The sequence below is a fragment of the Bubalus bubalis genome, chromosome 10 (genome assembly GCF_019923935.1).
Source record: "Bubalus bubalis isolate 160015118507 breed Murrah chromosome 10, NDDB_SH_1, whole genome shotgun sequence".
Classification (NCBI taxonomy): Eukaryota; Metazoa; Chordata; class Mammalia; order Artiodactyla; family Bovidae; genus Bubalus; species Bubalus bubalis.
The window spans coordinates 31,046,302-31,064,457 of NC_059166.1; the positions used below are offsets into that span (position 1 = coordinate 31,046,302).

The window sequence follows — 18,156 nt, forward strand, 5'->3', positions numbered from 1 at the left end:
CATTGCGTAGAGAACAAATAACTCTGTGGTTAACCTCTTCAATCTAAATTATTAACTTTCCAGTATCATTTAAAGAACTTGCAAAGAAACATGAAGCCTCTCAATACATGTGGAAATATTCCCAATTTTGGAAAGATGGTTTAAAAAAGCAGACCAGTCATTTTATAGTAATAGATACGGTTGCACAATTATATGATAAAGCACCTGAAAAAATATTCACAAACTTATTCTTCCATATTTTCTTTCTTTCAGTCAGTAATTATAGCTCTGAACTTGTAAAGTTACTTTACCTCATCTTAAGAGATTTTTCAAAATCTTAATACATTAACTTTTACTTTATAATATGCAGAAGTTTTTACTAAGGACCGACTTACCTAGAATGCTTTTCTAACTACTTTGGCCCTTTCCTCTAACACTGCACGGGTTAGTGAATTAAAATGCAGTTTTTCTAAAATTTACTTGAAGAGAATGTTGTGAAAGTTAGAGAAAAGCAAATCTTCCATGTTACTGAACTGTAAATGAAATAATCAAGACAGACCGTGTTTTGTGTTGCTCTTCCTATCCTGAATAGGGCTGCCTAATTTGTGGGTGAGCCCAACTTCAGCCCTCAGCCCACTGTGTCAGTCATAGCTGTTGTGCTTTTGTCTGTTTTCTGTGTTGAAGTTACCATGAGTTTTCCTTTGAAGAAAAGCCTCACTAAAAACAGAAAGATCTGAAGCCAGAGATTGTGATTTTTTCCCAGGTCTGATCAGAACTAGAGTCTATGACTAGTTATTCTGTTATTCTGTTTGAATACTTTGACTGTAATTTGTAGGGTTTGTTGTTTTTCTTTACTCCTCTAAATACAGAGTTGTCATGTTTTTGTTTTTGAGAACTAATTGTGGACATTCAAATAAATGTTTGAAAATTTCAGTTTAAATTCGATTTACTTAGCTTGGTTTGTTGGACTCTTTTAAGAGTGGAAACGGTTTCCACATACTTAAATTTTTTCCCTGTAGTTTGAAATGAAGCCAATCTGTCTAAGCAGTGAGTGCTCAAGGTGGTTAGTGGAGATTTGCTAAAGCAAAATAAAACAGGAATGGATAAGAGGCTTATAATAAAGTTGAAAATATAACTAATGTGATTCTTTCCTGAGGCGAAGGATGAGAGTCAGTGTTGAGCATTTAAAAAATACCAAGAGAGAGAACAGTGAATCTGTTTTTGTTACTCTGGGCAGGAAGAAAAGAGATTTACTGTTCGTACACATCTTCATCACACTACAATCCTTAAGTGATGTTTGTAAACTTCTTTCTATATGTAATTCTTTTCTGCCACCTCCACATTAAGATGGGTATAATTGGTTTCATTCTGACTCTTTGCGACCCCATGGACTGTAGCCTACCAGGCTCCTCTGTCCATGGGATTTTCCAGGCAATAGTACTGGAGTGGATTGCCATTTCCTTCTCCAGGGGATTTTCCCAACCCAGGGATCGAACCCGGGTCTCCTGCATTGTAGACAGACGCTTTACCATCTGAGTCACCAGGAAAGTCCATTCTAATAACTTGCAATAACCTGTTCTTTGTCCTAAGTCTGTTTATTTGTGTCATTGAAGGAAAGGTAAGGCACATCATAGTCTGTTTGATTACATTACATCTTTCATAGCTATCCACAGGATAGCACTGGTATGATTTCCATGGAGCACAGTCAAAGAGCTAATGAAGAACTAAGTAAGATCAGTGTTTACTTTTGGAGGCACTGTCATTGTCAAGGAGGAAAAAAGCCAGATGGTCTTATTTCTGTTTTACATATCTGAGTTCCTCACTAGATTGTAAACTTTTGGGATCAATTGATAACTTTTTCATTTCTATATCTTTTCTTCTCAGCAGCAGTGACTAGTGTATGTTACAGTTTTTAGTGAATCAAGTATTTATTGAATTAATGAATTAAAACTCCTTTGCCAAAAGTAATAAAAATGTAGACATTTAGAGATTCTTCCTTTAAGGACAGTGTTTGAGCAAAAAAAGATTGTGTCTCTGTGCTGTTGGAAGAATGAGTTAGGGATTAAAAACTGATAAAGCTATTGTTGTTTTTTTTTATGAATTTATCTGCTGGAACACATTTGGTACCAATTTTTACAAAATATCTCCTTTATGCCACCTGTTTTGATAGGACTGTATGGCTAAGCTATGGGTTTAGACATTGAGTTTCAGTTACTTTATGGGATATTTTCTTCTTATCTTAGTTTTTAGCAGTCTGTTTTTCTCCTGGAATCTTCTAAGTCTGTATTTGTGTGGTTTGGGCCTAACTGCTTATCATTTCCACCTTAACAGACTCTAGCCACTTAGCAGAGATCATTTTTTGGTCTGCAGATGTAAGAATGTAAAGAGATGTCTCTGCCCTTCTGACATTACAGGATGTCAGTCAAATTGGTTTAAATATTCTTTTTTTTATAATTTATTTTTTTACTGAAGGATAATTGCTTTACAGAATTTTGTTGTTTTCTGTCAAACCTCAACATGAATCAGTCATAGGTATACATATATAGATCCCCTCGCTTTTGAACCTCCCTCCCATCTCCCTCCCCGTCCTACCCCTCTAGGTTGAAGCAGCCCCCGTTTGAGTTTTCTGAGCCATACAGCAAATTCCCGTTGGCTCTCTATTTCACATATGGTAATGTAAGTTTCCATGTTACTATTTACATACATCTCACCCTCTGCTCCCCTCTCCCCATGTCCATAAGTCTGTTCTCTATGTCTGTTTCTCCATTGCTGCCCTGTAAATAAATTCTTGAGTACCATTTTTCTAGATTCCATATATGTGCATTAGAATATGATATTTATCTTTCTTTCTGACTCACTTCACTCTGTATAACAGGTTCTAGGGTCATCCACCTCATCAGAACTGACTCAGATGTGTTCTTTTTTTATGGCTGAGTAATATTACATTGTGTACCACAACTTCTTTATCCATTCATCTGTCAGTAGACATCTGGATTGCTTCCATCTTCTAACTATTGTAAATAGTGCTGCAATGAACATTGGGATACATGTGTCTTTTTCAACCCTGGTTTCCTCAGGGTATGTGCCTAGGAGTGGGATTGCTGGGTCATACGGTGGTTTTATTTCTAGTTTTTTAAGGAATCTCCACACCACCTTCCATAGTGGCTGTATCAGTTTACATTCTCAACAGTGCAAGAGCATTCCCTTTTCTCCACACCCTCCCCAGCACTGATTGTTTGTAGACTTTTTGATGATGGCCATTCTGACCAGTGTGAGGTGATATCTCATTGTGGTTTTGATTTGCATTTTTCTAATAATGAGCGATGTTGAGTATCTTTTCATGTGTTTGTTAGCCATTTGTATGTCTTCTTTGGAGAAATGTCTGTTTAGGTCTTTTTCCCACTTTTTGATTGGGTTGTTTGTTTTTCTGACATTGAGTTATATGAGCTACTTGTATATTTTGGAAATGAATCCCTTGTCAGTTGTTTCATTTGCTGTTTTCTCCCATTCCGAGGGTTGTCTTTTCACCTTGCTTATAGTTTCCTTTGCTGTGCAAAAGCTTTTAAGTTTAATCAGGTCCCACTTGTTTACTTTTGTTTTTATTTCCGTTACTCTAGGAGGTGGGTCATAGAGGATCTTACTTTGATTTGTGTCATCGAGTGTTCTGCTTATGTTTTTCTCTTAAGAGTTTTATAGTTTCTGGTCTTACATGTAGGTCTTTCATCCATTTTGAGTTTATCTTTGTGTATGGTGTTAGGAAGTGTTCTAATTTCATTCTTTTACATGTTGCTGTCCAGTTTTCCCAGCACCATTTATTGAAGAGGCTGTCTTTGCCCCAAAAATAAGGTACCCATAGGTGCCTGGGTTTATTTCTGTGCTTTCTATCTTGTTTCATTGGTCAATATTTCTGTTTTTGTGCCAGTAGCATGCTGTCTTGATGACTGTAGCTTCGTAGGATAATCTGAAGTCAGGAAGGTTGGTTTCTCCAGCTCCATTCTTCTTTCTCAAGACTGCTTTGGCTGTTTGGGGTCTTTTGTATTTTCATATGAATTGTGAAGTTTTTAGTTCTAGTTCTGTGAAAAATGCCACTGGTAATTTGACAGGGATTGCATTGAATCTGTAGATTGCATTTGGTAGTATAGTCATTTTCACAATATTGATTATTCCTACCCAGGAACATGGAATATCTCTCCATTTGATTATGTCATCTTTGATTTCTTTCATCAGTGTCTTATAATTTTCTGTATACAGTTCTTTTGTCTCCTTAGGTAAGTTTATTCCTAGATATTTAATTATTTTTGTTGCAGTGATTAATGGGATTGATTCCTTAGTTTCTCTTTCTGAATTTTCATTGTTAGTATATAGAAATGCAAGTGATTTCTGTGTATTGATTTTGTATCCTGCAACTTTGCTAAATTCACTGATTAGCTCTAGTAATTTTCTGATACTATCTTTAGGGTTTTCCATGTACAGTATCATGTCATCTGCAAACAGTGAGAGCTTTACTTCTTATTTTTCAACCTGGATTCCTTTTATTTCTTTTTCTTCTCTGATTGCTATAGCTAGGACTTTCAGAACTATGTTGAATAATAGTGGCAAAAGTGGACACCTTTGTCTTGTTCCTGATCTTAGGGGGAATGATTTCAAGGTGCTACTGATGGTTGGGGGATGCCAGGTCTTGTATTCAAGTGGTTTCCTTTTTGTGGGTTCTCACTATTTGATACTCCTTAGGGTTAGTTCTCTGGTAGTCTAGGGTCTTGGAATCAGTGCTCGCACTCCAAAGGCTCAGGGCTTGATCTCGGATTATTCTCTGTGTTGGCGTGTGACTTCACTACTTAGATTCTCTGCCAGCACTCCCAAGAAATATCCTAGCACCTCTGGGAAAGCAGCAGCTCTTCAGGGTGGTTGCCAGACTTGGTTTAAATATTTTTTATTCCTGTCTCTGCCTTCTGTAGAGTAACTGCTGAAGAAAATGGTCATAGTTTCCATACACCTCAAAAAGGACATTCTAGTGAAGATACCAGCCTTGTTTCTTCTGATGTACTTGAGAGTGCTTCTAAATCAGCTCTTCCATCCCACACCATTCAAGCATCAGAAGAGCAGAGTTCAACACCAACACCAGTGAAAAAGTCTGGCAAGCTGAGGCAACAAATAGATATCAAAGCGGAACTGGAGAAGCGGCAAGGAGGAAAGCAGCTCCTCAACCTAGTGGTCATTGGTAATGCCTTTTGTTCTTCTGGATTGTCAGTCAGCCCAATAATTGTCTCATGGCAGCGTGGGAATACACTCCACTCTGAATTTCTGTGTAGGTGTAAATAGACATGAAGCAAGAGGGCATTGTACCATAACGTTGAGTTGTCAGGGTCACTTGGGGTGAAATAATGCCAAGTTGCCAAAGAGGTCTTTAGACTTTGTTGTGGCCTTTTCATTTTGTGAATATTGGAAAATGGCATGTCTTGTTGATCATTTTGATTTCCAGAAATCAAGGAAACTTTCTCCCTTCTAAAGAGATATGCTCTTTTTTCCATTTTAACAACTTACTTGGCAAACTATTATTTAATAAAAATTGGTGTTTATTGCTCTAAACTATTGAATTACAAATTCATGCTATGCCTCAATGTGAACAACATCTGGAAAATGTACCTAGTATTAAATCTTGAATCAATTTTCCTTAGGTCACGTTGATGCTGGGAAAAGTACTCTGATGGGACATTTGCTTTATCTTCTGGGTGACGTAAACAAAAGAACTATGCATAAGTATGAACAAGAGTCTAAAAAGGCTGGCAAAGCTTCGTTTGCATATGCATGGGTCTTGGATGAGACCGGCGAAGAAAGGGAAAGGTAGTCATTATATATAAAATTTTCATTCTGAAATTGTATATAGTCTTTAAATAATTGTGTAATATGTGTTGAATATGCATGAAACAAATCATGAAATATTTTAGACACTATTTTTAGAAAACTTTCAGTTATCAGGGAAATATTTTTATTGTAGTTTTGGTTGTAATCTACATACAATGTTTTACTCCTTTAAATTCTATGGAAATAGTTTAAAAGTATGTTTATTAAAAGAAACTGAAAGAAAAACATATATACACAGCAAAAGGCAGTAAAATCTCTTAGTTAATTATTCTGTGGGAGAGGTTTTGCTTGTTACTTCCCTGAGTATATGTCAATTGTCTTGATTTTGAATTAACATTATGAGAAAGACTCTTAATTTAAAATTAATATATATAGTGTTATATATATATATATATTCTTTATATATATGTAGAGTTATTACTGCAGAAGGCAATGGCACCCCACACCAGTACTGTTGCTTGGAAAATCCCATGGACGGAGGAGCCTGGTAGGCTGAAGTCCATGGGGTCGCTAGGAGTTGGACACGACTGAGCGACTTCATTTGACTTTTCACTTTCATGCATTGGAGAAAGAAATGGCAACTCACTCCAGTGTTCTTGCCTGGAGAACCCCAGAGATGGGGGAGCCTGGTGGGCTGCCGTCTCTGGGGTCACACAGAGTTGGACATGACTGAAGTGACTTAGTAGCAGCAGCAGCAGCAGCAGCAGAGTTATTATAAAATCAGTTTATAAAGGAAAAGTAAATTTTTGTAGAATACTATCTTCTGTCTGAAATCAAAATGACTAGTAAATTCAATTACAAGATTTAATTCATCTTTATACTTTCTTACTATGTTTTTATGAGACACAGTCAACAAACAATTAGTTAAACCTATCGCCTGCTATGCACATCTAATCCAGTGGATTGCTGCTGAATGTGTAACTGTGTTTAATGCTAACTTTGGGATGATTCTAGGAGAATATGGCCACTCATATCCCTCTGATCAAAGTATTTCTTTTGAAGTCTTTTTAGAGTGGTAATATATTTCATGTTAGAACTGTTAAGGATGAGGGACCCAGTGGCACCTTTGTCTGGAAAGAAAGAGGATACCTTATAATTAAGTGAAATGGCAATTATACCTACCATCTCACACTAATATTCTACAGCCTTCTGAAAGTCATAAATCAACTAAGAAATTACTCCGTGTCCTGTGATGTCTTCATTTTGAATATGATTAGAAAGTATTAAAAATATGTGTGTTTATTTTCTTGGAGTATTGGGTAATCTACATTATAATATATAAGATATTTTTCAATAAAGCTGGTCACAATATTCCTTACCTCTTCTGATAAGTAGAATTTTACATCATAGTGGTTTGAATTTTGTTTTGTTTTTTCTTGTTGTCTTTTTTATTCTTGAGGTATGACAAGCTTGTTTTTCAACTTAGAAAAAGTAGTTGGACAGTTATAGATTTTTGGAAAATGAATATTGGAAAACAGTGGAATTTTGTATGATATCTGCATTAGGAGACTAAATAATTTTTACCTGTCAGCATATCAAGTATATTATTGAAGTATATAGATAGCTTTTTAGTTTTCTTTATACCGTCTATCAACTAGGTAGAGAGATTGAGAATTGTATCATTTAAGTGAGAAGTGGCTTGTTTTAATTTATTTCATATGTGAGTTGAGCAGACAATTGAGGTAATAATTTTTCTCTTTCTTAGAATAATTAATAATTTTAATGTTTTTAAATAATAAACCTGCTGGCTGGCTGTTATACTTTTGCTACTGGTAGTTCTCTGTTGCTCAGCATGCTAAAATATTTAGAACATTCCTTCCTCCTGTAGATCGTAGAAGCTTCCATATACATAATGGGAGTTTTAACTTACCACTATATTCCTTAGTAACATTTTGAAAATGCAGTGAATTGCATATCCCACCATGTTAAATGCTTGTAAATCCTCTGTTCTGCTCATGTGTTGAACAGAAATTAGTAGCCTGAGTGACATTTTCATATTTTTTTGGTTACACATGCAGAGTAAAGATAGGTCCAAAGCGTACGGTCAAACCGATCCAAGGAGGAGCTTAGGCTCAGTCTTGGTTCATCACTATTCTCAGATAATTATTTGGGGATTATTAAAGAGAATTAAGTATCGTTTTTACAAGCTTAAATGGCCCATGGTTTCAGATTAAACTAGAATAATGTGACTGAGGAGACCCACTGTTACCTTACTGCTAAGATGAACATGTAATTTACCAGCATAATTGTTGGGATACTGGTAGTAAAAGAGTGCTCATTCCTTATTCTGGAATGTTCAGGGCAAACCAGGATGAGTAATTACCTAATTTATTGCCCACTTGATTTCACTTTCTAAACTCCTAAAGTTTAGAAAGACTTGCTACTTTTGTAGACACTCCTGGACTTTCTTATAGTCTAACTCTGTTTTTGTGGCTAAGAAGAGTACTGCGTTGGACTCCCAAGAAGATTACATGGGATGCAAAACCTCTGCTCTTCGTCTCTCAATTTTTAAGAAATTGTGCATCTCCTTTGTTATGTCTCGTTTGATATATGTGTAACATGCTCACCAGCCTTGCAAATGAAAGTTTCACAAGTTTATTTCTATAATTAATGAAACATAAATGTAAGAAGATAAGGAAAAGTTCCTCTTGATAGTACCTCATTCTTCATTTTTATCTTTTTTCCTGTGCAGTATTTGTTTCCCAGTCCAGAGATGTCCCTGTATTTCTTTCTTCCTTCGCAATTTATACTGCTTCTTACTGAAAAAAAAGAAGAAAGAAAATGGGAAACATCAATCATTTTGATTAAGCTTTTGTTGTTCCACAACCTTGTTTTGAAGCCATACCAGCAGAAATTCCAGATACCCTAATTATTCAAAATAACAGACTGTATGATAGAATTCTCATTATTACTTAAGAATTTAGACTGTTATTTTTCCTATATTATTAAATAACTTAATCTCTAAAACTTGATTATTTCTATAGTTGTTCTAACCATTTTATGTTTTCTTTAAGGGGGGTAACAATGGATGTTGGTATGACAAAGTTTGAGACCAAAACCAAAGTTATTACATTAATGGATGCTCCAGGCCATAAGGATTTCATTCCAAATATGATTACAGGAGCAGCCCAGGTACCAGATATTTCCTTAACCAAAGTACAGTGAATGTAAATAAAATTTCCTGATGCTGAGGTTATAATTCTAGGATTATAACTTAAAATACTAAAGTTCTAGCCTTGTAAAAAATTTAAAAAAATAGAGAAATACTATATTTTTCATTGTCTATTTATTGGTACTTTATAAAACCTTAGAATTCTAATTTATTACAAAGTAGCAAATGTATAAAAGCCACGAGTTTCTTTAGTAAAAATAATGGTAGGGGCTTGATAAGGCATAGCTTTGTATTTCATTTATTAATAAATTGGAGTGAATATTTCAACATAAGCATTTTTGTTACATTTATATTCGTATTCGAGTCCTGTATCTTTTTAAAGAGCTTATTTATACAGAAATAGGGAACCTTGGGAGTTTTCCCCCTGTCGTCTTAATGGGATTAAGAAAACAATTGTAGTTTGTAAATGTACGTGATTCTTAATAAGGATACTGAAAAAAAAATTCAAAGATAATAACTTTAAGTATTTAAAACAATGAAAATAGCATTAGACATATGGAACATTGATTTCTTCTATAATAGATGATGATTAGAAAATATGGAGAGTTCATAACACAATTATTTGTCCCTGTTTACTTAGGTTTTAACTTTATGTTTTTCTTCCTTTGCCCAGTTATCATAATTGTTATGTAATCAAATACGGGAAGGTTTTGTTCTTTATGTCATTATTTTTTTGACCACATGCTAGTACTTTCTTCTATTTAAAATTTTAATCCATCCGTGTGACTCCTTTGATTTGCTTGTGTTTGGTGTCAAGTTAGAGTCTTCCTTTAAAATCTGACCTACATAATTACTTCAGTAGTCTGTCCTTTGAATTAAAATGCTGTGACATTGTTTCTAGCTTAGATTTTTTTTTTTTTTTTTTCATTTTTTAGGCAGATGTAGCTGTTTTAGTTGTAGATGCCAGCAGGGGAGAGTTTGAAGCTGGATTTGAGACTGGGGGACAAACACGAGAGCATGGACTCTTGGTTCGTTCTCTTGGAGTGACCCAACTCGCAGTTGCAGTCAATAAAATGGATCAGGTATTTAAAAGCTATTTGAGTATTCATTTTAGATGCTGATTAAGATGATGTTCTGCCATATTGATGACCTCAGATGTGACTAGTATACATTTTCTTAGCCCAGTTGTCATATTTTAAAGAATAAATACATGATGCTGATGTTAAATGAGGTATTAGTAGTATTAAGCAAGAAGATAAATTTTTACTTTCAGAATTAACTTATAAATCTTAAAATCATTTTTAGTTATAAAAATTCTTATTTATTCTGGTATGAGGAAAACTTGAAATAAACTATATTTCCAGCCTCCCCCTCCTGCAGATTTTTAACTTTTCATTTTGTACTTCCATTCAGTTTATTTTTGCACATAAAAATCTTTTTCTTTATAACATTGGGTTCTCATCTGCTTCATTATTTACTTTTTTCAAAAAATTGGCAATATTCTTGTTTTTATTTCTAAGTAACTAATAATTTTTATGTAAAGAGGTTTTTACAGCTTTATTCTAGTATATTTTGAAGATATACTTTATTCAACAGCCCCCTACTTTTGAATATTTTCAGTTTTGTGCAGGTATTTAGAAATAGTTTATTCTGTGGAAATTTCTAGGCCTAAGGATATATATGTTTTTTAAGTCTTGCTGTACATGATCAGAAGGGGTTCCCAGGTGGCACTAGTACTAAAGAACCCGCCTGTCCATGCAGGAGACATAGGAGATGTGAGTTTGATCCCTGGGTCTGGAAGATCCCCTGGAAGAGGGCATGGCAGCCCACTCCAGTTTTCTTTCCTGGGGAATCCCTTGGACAGAGGAGCGTGGCAGGCTACAATCCTCATGGTTGCAAAAAGTTGGATATGACTGAAGTGACTTAGCACACACACATGAACGCACATTCTTTGTGTATTTATATATCACTTGTATTTTTTTGAATTTATATAATTTGATTTTTTTAAGTTTTAAAACTGAGTAATTTGTAAGCAAAATAAAGACATCATTTCCTTTTAACTTCTTTCTTTATGCTTAGGTATTTTCTTATCCTGGGATCAAATACATATTCACCTAAATTTTCTACATGGTTCTTTTATGGTATCATGATTACATATACCTTTTATTTTCCCCCCAACATTTTAGTATGAAAATATTCAGACATAAAGCAAAGATGGAAGAATTTTACAGTAGACACCCAAATTATACCTCCTACATAGTATTCTTCGCCTTGCTTGATCTCATTTTTGTCTGTCTACCCCTGTATCTATCCATTAATCCATCTTATTTTGACATGACTTTCTATGTAACTTACAAGTTACAGTCATTTTTACATTTACCCCTGAATACTGTAGCATGGGAATAGTTATCTAGAATTCATATCACATATGAACATTACATATACTAAGAAGTCTAGTTGACTTGAGTAGGTGTCAGTAATTTTATCTTATTTCAGTTGGTCCAAGCACAAATTTAATAAATATCTCACTTTTTCTCCTCACTTTTGAATTTACTTTTAGAGGCAGCCCACTCCAGTATTCTTGCCTAGAATATCTCATGGACATAGGAGCCTGTTGGGCTCCAGTCCATAGGTTGCAGAGTTGGACATGACTTAGCAACTGAAAAACAAAAACAAAATTAGCATACACAAAAAATTCTATGTTTTGGTGTTTGTTTCCAGGCTTTCTGTTGTAGGAAAAGCTACTTTTAGATCATTTTAATAGTGAGATCTGACATTCTGAGCTTTAATTTTAAATAGATTTCATATTTTCATAGATTTTATAATTATATTTCATAGTCTTAATTTATATTTTATTTCAGAAATTAAAATTTTTTATATATAGCATGGTCTTAAGCACAGTTTTAAAAATAAATTGGATCTTTGTCAGGTTAATTGGCAACAAGAAAGGTTTCAAGAGATTACTGGAAAACTTGGGCACTTTCTTAAGCAAGCAGGTTTTAAGGTAAGATCGTTTTAAATTTATTTGGTTACTTTTCTTAAGTCTCATCTTACTGATATGAGAGAAAAAGCTACTTTGGTATTCTTGTCTTGTTCAGTATGTTTAATTCTTTTTGTTTTTATTTCTTCCTGGTCTTAAATGTATCTTATGTTCTTTGGATTACTTTGTTTTAGAAAATTGCATAAATTGGCTTGGATTTAGTATAAGTAGAAGACTTTTTCTCCACTTACTAAATGTATAGATTTAGGGAGATTACCAAGGAGTATAGAAACTAGTAGAGAGAAATTTCTCCAGCAAAAGTATGAAATATACCTATGTTACTAGGTAAAAATGCTTGAGTGTTTTGGAACAGACTTGTAAGTTTCCCACAAAATAAAAAAGGTTGGAAAATGTTGGAACAGATAACATCAGGGCAGTAGTTCTATGATTTAAGTTACTTTTTGAAAAGTACATTGTTACTTTTGCATACTTGGTACAGTTATGGTGATAGTGAACCTTTTAGCTTTTTAAAAATAATGTTGTATTGGGAATTCTCTGGCTGTCTGGTGGTTAGAACTCCTTGCTTCCAGTGCAGGGGACATGGGTTCAATCCTTGGTTGTGAAACTAAGATCCTACATGCCTGTGCACAGCCAAACAAAAAAAAGAGAAACAGTGTTGTGTTGAGTTTCATGTGTTCAATCCTTTTTTTATAGGAAAGTGATGTAGCTTTTATCCCTACAAGTGGTCTCAGTGGTGAAAATCTAATCACAAGATCTCAATCAAGTGAATTAACAAAATGGTATAAAGGACTATGTTTATTAGAACAAATTGGTAAGACTACTATCATACTAATTTTAATACATTATAAACTTGATAGTAATTATTATTTAGAGTTCTTTATAGAGGACAGTGATTTATGTGAAAATGGATAGCGTTTACACTCAGGAGTGAGATTACCAGTTTTAGAATTATATGAATATTCCAATTGGTGCCAAATTTTTCTTGTTTAATTAATGCCTACTCTACTTACCTCACAGACTGCTGTGACATTAAATAAGAAACATGTGAAAACATTTCATAAACTACAAAGTGTTATATGAATCACAGTCAATTTGCTATTAGTATTTTCTAGGAGACATAGGAGTATAGTGGACTCATTGGACATGAATCAAAAATTACTTTTAAATTAAACCTTTCTATTTTTACCATTTTTTCCCAGATTCCTTCAAGCCTCCTCAAAGATCTATAGATAAGCCTTTTAGACTATGTGTATCTGATGTTTTCAAAGGTAAGTGCTACCTCTATTGGCCTTCTTTAGTATGGCCCCTGCCTTTTCGTTTTCTCTTGACCTCTGTTGTTGGACAAAATTATTATGTTGTCTTCAGATTCTCCCTTCTTTATGCTAGTGGTACATAATTCTAGTTACTTAATGCCCCCGCCCAGAAAAATCTTCAATTTACTTACCATTGCCTCATATCCCACTCAGGCTTCCCTTGTGGCTCAGCTGGTAAAGAATCTGCCCGAAATGCAGGAGACTTGGGTTTGGTCTCTGGTTTGGGAAGATCCCCTGGAGAAGGGAAAGGCTGCCCACTCCAGTATTCTGGCCTGGATAATTCCATGGACTGTATAAATCCATGGGGTTGCAAAGAGTCAGACACGACTGAGTGACTTTCACTTTCACTTTTATATTTTACTCATCTTCCAAGTGTAAAAAAAACCTAGTCTTTTATCTTTCTAGCCTTGTAGTTTTGTTTTTTCTCCCATTAGATTCCTTTAGTTTCTGTATCCTTCAGCCAAACTGGATCATTCAGTGTTTATTAATCATACAGGGTTTTCATCGCCACTGTATCTACCTATCTTGTGTTCTTCTCTCTCTTCACTTGTTCATTTCCTACCCATATGTAGCAGTTTCGGTCAGGAAATAGATATGACAAATAGGTAAAATAGGAAGTTTAATATAGAGAGTTATTAATATGATAAAAAAGAGTGACTATAAGATACCAGGGACTGTATGGCACCCTAGGACTGATGAAGTGAACCCAAGGAAGGACAAACTTAGAAGAGGTGTTAGAGGATATATTGTATTAAATATCTAAGAATACATCTAATTTAATGTTTACAAGGCCTTACATAAAAAAATATAACATGGAGATGAAATAAAAGGTCTTAATAAATAAAAGAATATAATGTACTTAATATGTTGGAATAATCAGTATGGTAAAGATGTCAGCTGTTGCCCAAATTTTCATTACCACAGAGTGGGCAGTAAAGTGTAGACCATCTGAGCCAACAGGGAAGTCCCAGCAATAAATTGATAATCTGGAGGTGATAAGTGAGGTCATCCACACACATACCCTAAGGTGTTCCTCCATGGTCTCTCTATGTGCTCTCATTGCATTTTTCATGCAGTGTTATACCTGTCTATGCTGTTTATTTCCTTTAGATTGTGAACTCCTCGAAAGCAAGTAGTGTCACTTGTATTTCAATATTTGCAGGACCTAGCTCAGTGGTTGGCACATAACACATACTTAATAAATGTTTAATAAATGAATAAATGAAGGTGCTTCACAAAAATCATTCAATGAAATTTATTATTATCATCTTCCAGCATTCTAGTAGAAGAGAAATGATGGTAATGCTTTTCAAAATGCTACTATTATCTATTTTAAAAATAAGATGTGCTTAATTCTTTTTTTGACTAACAGCATTTGCTGACTCTACTTTTTTACCTCCTCTTCTTTCTTCAGGCTGCTTCCTGGCTTCTGCCTGCATTGCTCTCCTCAGTGTTCCCACTGAGATTATCAAATGACTTCTTTGTTGCCAATGTCAGTATGCATTTTTCAGTTCTGTCTTACTCCCATCTCCCTGAAGTTGGCGTTTCTTCTGAGGTTGCTAGCCACAACCACCCTGAAACTTTTCCCCCTCGGTCTCTGCGACCCGCTGTCTCCTGCTCCGCTGTCTCACCCCTCTCCATCTCCTCGGGCCTCCTCTTCCTCTGTCCTTTCACTTGGGTTCCGTCGCTTCACTTCTCTTACTCTACACGCTTCTTTTTGACCAACAGCCATGATTTCTTCTATCTCCTACATCTTGATGCACCCCAGATTTTCAACCCAAACCTGTTCTCACCCTGAAGATACATCTGCTAACTGCTGCTGGGCATCTCCACAGGGAGTGTGCTCCCAGGGTTCCATTCTCATGGATTTGGTATGATTGGGGCCCCCTTGAACGCATCTTCTTCACCTGTCTGCCTTGCAGACACTTCAAATTCACCAAGGCTAAAATGAATCTTGTTCTTTAATTTTCTATCTCATGGTTAATACACATCATCTCAGATTTCTCTTATTTTTGCCATTATTCCCCACTTACCTTATCACCTTAAATCTGTCATACCTTATTCTCAGATTCTTGAGTTTCTTCTCTTTTTGCAGTCAACATATGCATTTCCATCAGCCTCTCCACTCTGACACAGAAATACCATCATGTCACTTCTCCATTTCATAATTCTTTACTAGTTTCCAGTTACTTAACTGAGGATGAAATTCAAACCATAAGCATGATTTATGAGGCACCAATATTATTTGTTCTGTGTCTGCATCCTTTGCTTCCTCTCTTGGCTTTCCCTCATTATTCCATATGGTCCCTTAGAAATTCCATATAAATGACACATGGGTCTTAGCACAGCCCACATTCGTTTATGACTATGCCTTTGCACTCGCATACAGGCTGCCTGGTAAACTCCTGATTCTTCTTCTAAGTGCCTGGCGTAAGTGTAGTCATTGCCCATTATCATGGATTCTTTGATGTGCCTTGTTTTGTTTCTGTTGCACATTATAAATAACTTTGTCTTGGGGCAGTGTAATTGTTTTTGCTTTCTCTTCACTGGTGTAAACTCCTTCTAGGTAGAGGCTTGTATTTTCATCTCTTTATTCCCAGAGTTTAGCACAATGTCTGGTATTTAGTAAGCATTAATAAATATTTGAAGAAGGAATTCCTACTTTTTCTAATATAAAGATTTTTATTTATAAGAAAATAGAATGTGGTGTATATTTAGTAGATACATTAAAAATTCTGAAATGATCATTGCTTAATGTTCATTGAACTACTGCTTTCATATAACTAGTAGGAAATGGTGGCACTAGTGGTAAAGAACCCACTTGCCAATGCAGGAGATGGAAAAGAGGCGGATTCAACCCTTGTGTCAGGAAGATCCCCCGGAGGAGGGCATGGCAACCCACTCCAGTATGCTTGCCTGGAGAATCCCATGGACTGAGGAGCCTGATGGGCTACAGTTCATAGGTCACAAAGAAGCAGACACAACTGAAGTGACTTAGCACAGCATACAGGGAACTAAATATAGCTAGCAGTGTTAAGCATCAGATGATACTGTTAAGTAAACCATAACAAAATTTTGGCATGTTTTGCAGATCAAGGATCTGGATTTTGTGTAACTGGTAAAATTGAAGCTGGTTATATCCAAACTGGTGACCGACTCCTAGCAATGCCTCCTAATGAAACTTGTACTGCAAAAGGTATTCCTCTGCAAAATTCTTTTGTTAAACAACCCTATATTGAGACAGCAGATTTTTAAAAGTAGTTTAGTTATTAACTCCAGAGTAAATAACCTCTTACTGAAATTGTAACTGACTGTCAGAATGATACTAACTGTTGAAGATAAAAATGTGAAAACATTAAACGATTTTTTTCAGTTGTGACTATGTGTGTATAAATGTACATATAACATTCTTACTGTGGTAGCATTTTTCTTTTTTCTTGACATTGATTTGAGAAGCCTGGATAGGACTGAACCCAGATGTATAGACACCTGTCAGATGCATTTAAAATAGTATTCAGTAGCAGAAATTAAGTCTGAGCCCATCCTGGCACTGAACAGTTAGTGGCAAAGCAGACTGCTACAGTCTGTTGTTTTGAAATGTGTATTTCAGAATTACTATGTTATCAACCTATATCATGTTTATACCCCCCAAATTTTTTTACAGGAAGACTTAAGTAAGAAAATAAGATGCAAATACGGAGAATCCTGATGTTGTAAAGAGAAATTGAGCTAGTTTTAAATGCTGTAATTATTGCTTTTGCACACATGACCTTTCATGATAGCTAGTAACTGTTTCTTTCTTCTAATCATTTGACCATATGTACATATTCTTCTTTTTTGAATTCTGCTTTTAAGTTTATAATTCTGTTCTTACCTTAATCTAGCTTCCAACTAAATCTCTGACTTCAACATTAAACTGAAGATCTTTATACTGTAAATATTTGTAACAATTTTAAGCTAATTATAACCTACTGGTAATGTTAAAATTTTAAAAAAATTTTCTACTTTTCCTTCTGTTTGTTGTTGTTCAGTTGCTCATGTCCTTCTGTTACTCTTATTTATAGTTTATAACCAGAGTTGTACTTAACTAGCTTATGAATTCAAATGTATATTTTTTGAATTGCTCTGTTTACTTTAAAAACTGCTTCCTTAAGGATTAGAAGAAATTAATGAATATCTGCTAGGTAACAGAGTTTAATCTAAATTTAAAGATGAATAAGAGAATGAAAGCCAAAGTTATTTTACACTTTTTAAAAAGGAATCATTTTTCATAATCCTGTTATTTGCAAGTTTAAATCTCTGCTTTTGTCTCTTAAAGTGATCAAGAGCTGAAATACTTTTGAAATACTGATTTCTTTATATGTTAAGGAGCTTTTTAAGAATGGGAAATTTTTTTGTATAATCATTTAGACATGAATTCAAACCATGATCATAAACCATGGTCATGGACCTTACAGATTGGCTCCTTTGTGAACTCCAAAATTATAATTTGATCACTTCTGAGAGTTCCATGTTCTTTGGTTCTTTCCATCCTGTTTCTACCCCACCAGAAAACTTCCAACCACTTATCTTTAATCCAGTGGTTCTTAAAGGGAAGCCATGTCAGAAGCACCACTTCACTTTGTGAAAATCACACTTCTCACCCAGTTTCTCACTCTAATGCTTTTGCTTGATTTACTTGATTGTTTAATGCACCTTCTATCCGAACACTTTAGGTACAGCTGTGGCTCACTAACCAGTAATATCCTAAAAAAGAGAACTGACTGAATCTGCTACTAACAAATGGAAATTCTAAATTACATTTTCACTTAGAGAGTTAAAAAAGAACTATGAAGACTGTTCTTAAGAAAGTAAATATCACGGTATAGGACAGTATAACATGTTTGGGG

General features: G+C 34.9%; 1 protein-coding gene across 3 annotated transcripts in view; it reads left to right on the forward strand.

The window, feature by feature from the left end:
* HBS1L (HBS1 like translational GTPase) overlaps positions 1-18,156 on the forward strand; it is an 87,155-nt gene that overhangs the window by 57,779 nt on the left and 11,220 nt on the right. For all 3 annotated transcript variants that reach the window (XM_006059276.4, XM_025294500.3, XM_044924204.1), the window contains 8 exons: positions 4,935-5,197; positions 5,655-5,820; positions 8,856-8,973; positions 9,889-10,035; positions 11,883-11,957; positions 12,648-12,765; positions 13,154-13,222; positions 16,359-16,463. In XM_006059276.4, coding sequence (XP_006059338.1) covers positions 4,935-5,197; positions 5,655-5,820; positions 8,856-8,973; positions 9,889-10,035; positions 11,883-11,957; positions 12,648-12,765; positions 13,154-13,222; positions 16,359-16,463 — 1,061 coding nt within the window. The remainder of the gene's footprint in view (positions 1-4,934; positions 5,198-5,654; positions 5,821-8,855; positions 8,974-9,888; positions 10,036-11,882; positions 11,958-12,647; positions 12,766-13,153; positions 13,223-16,358; positions 16,464-18,156) is intronic.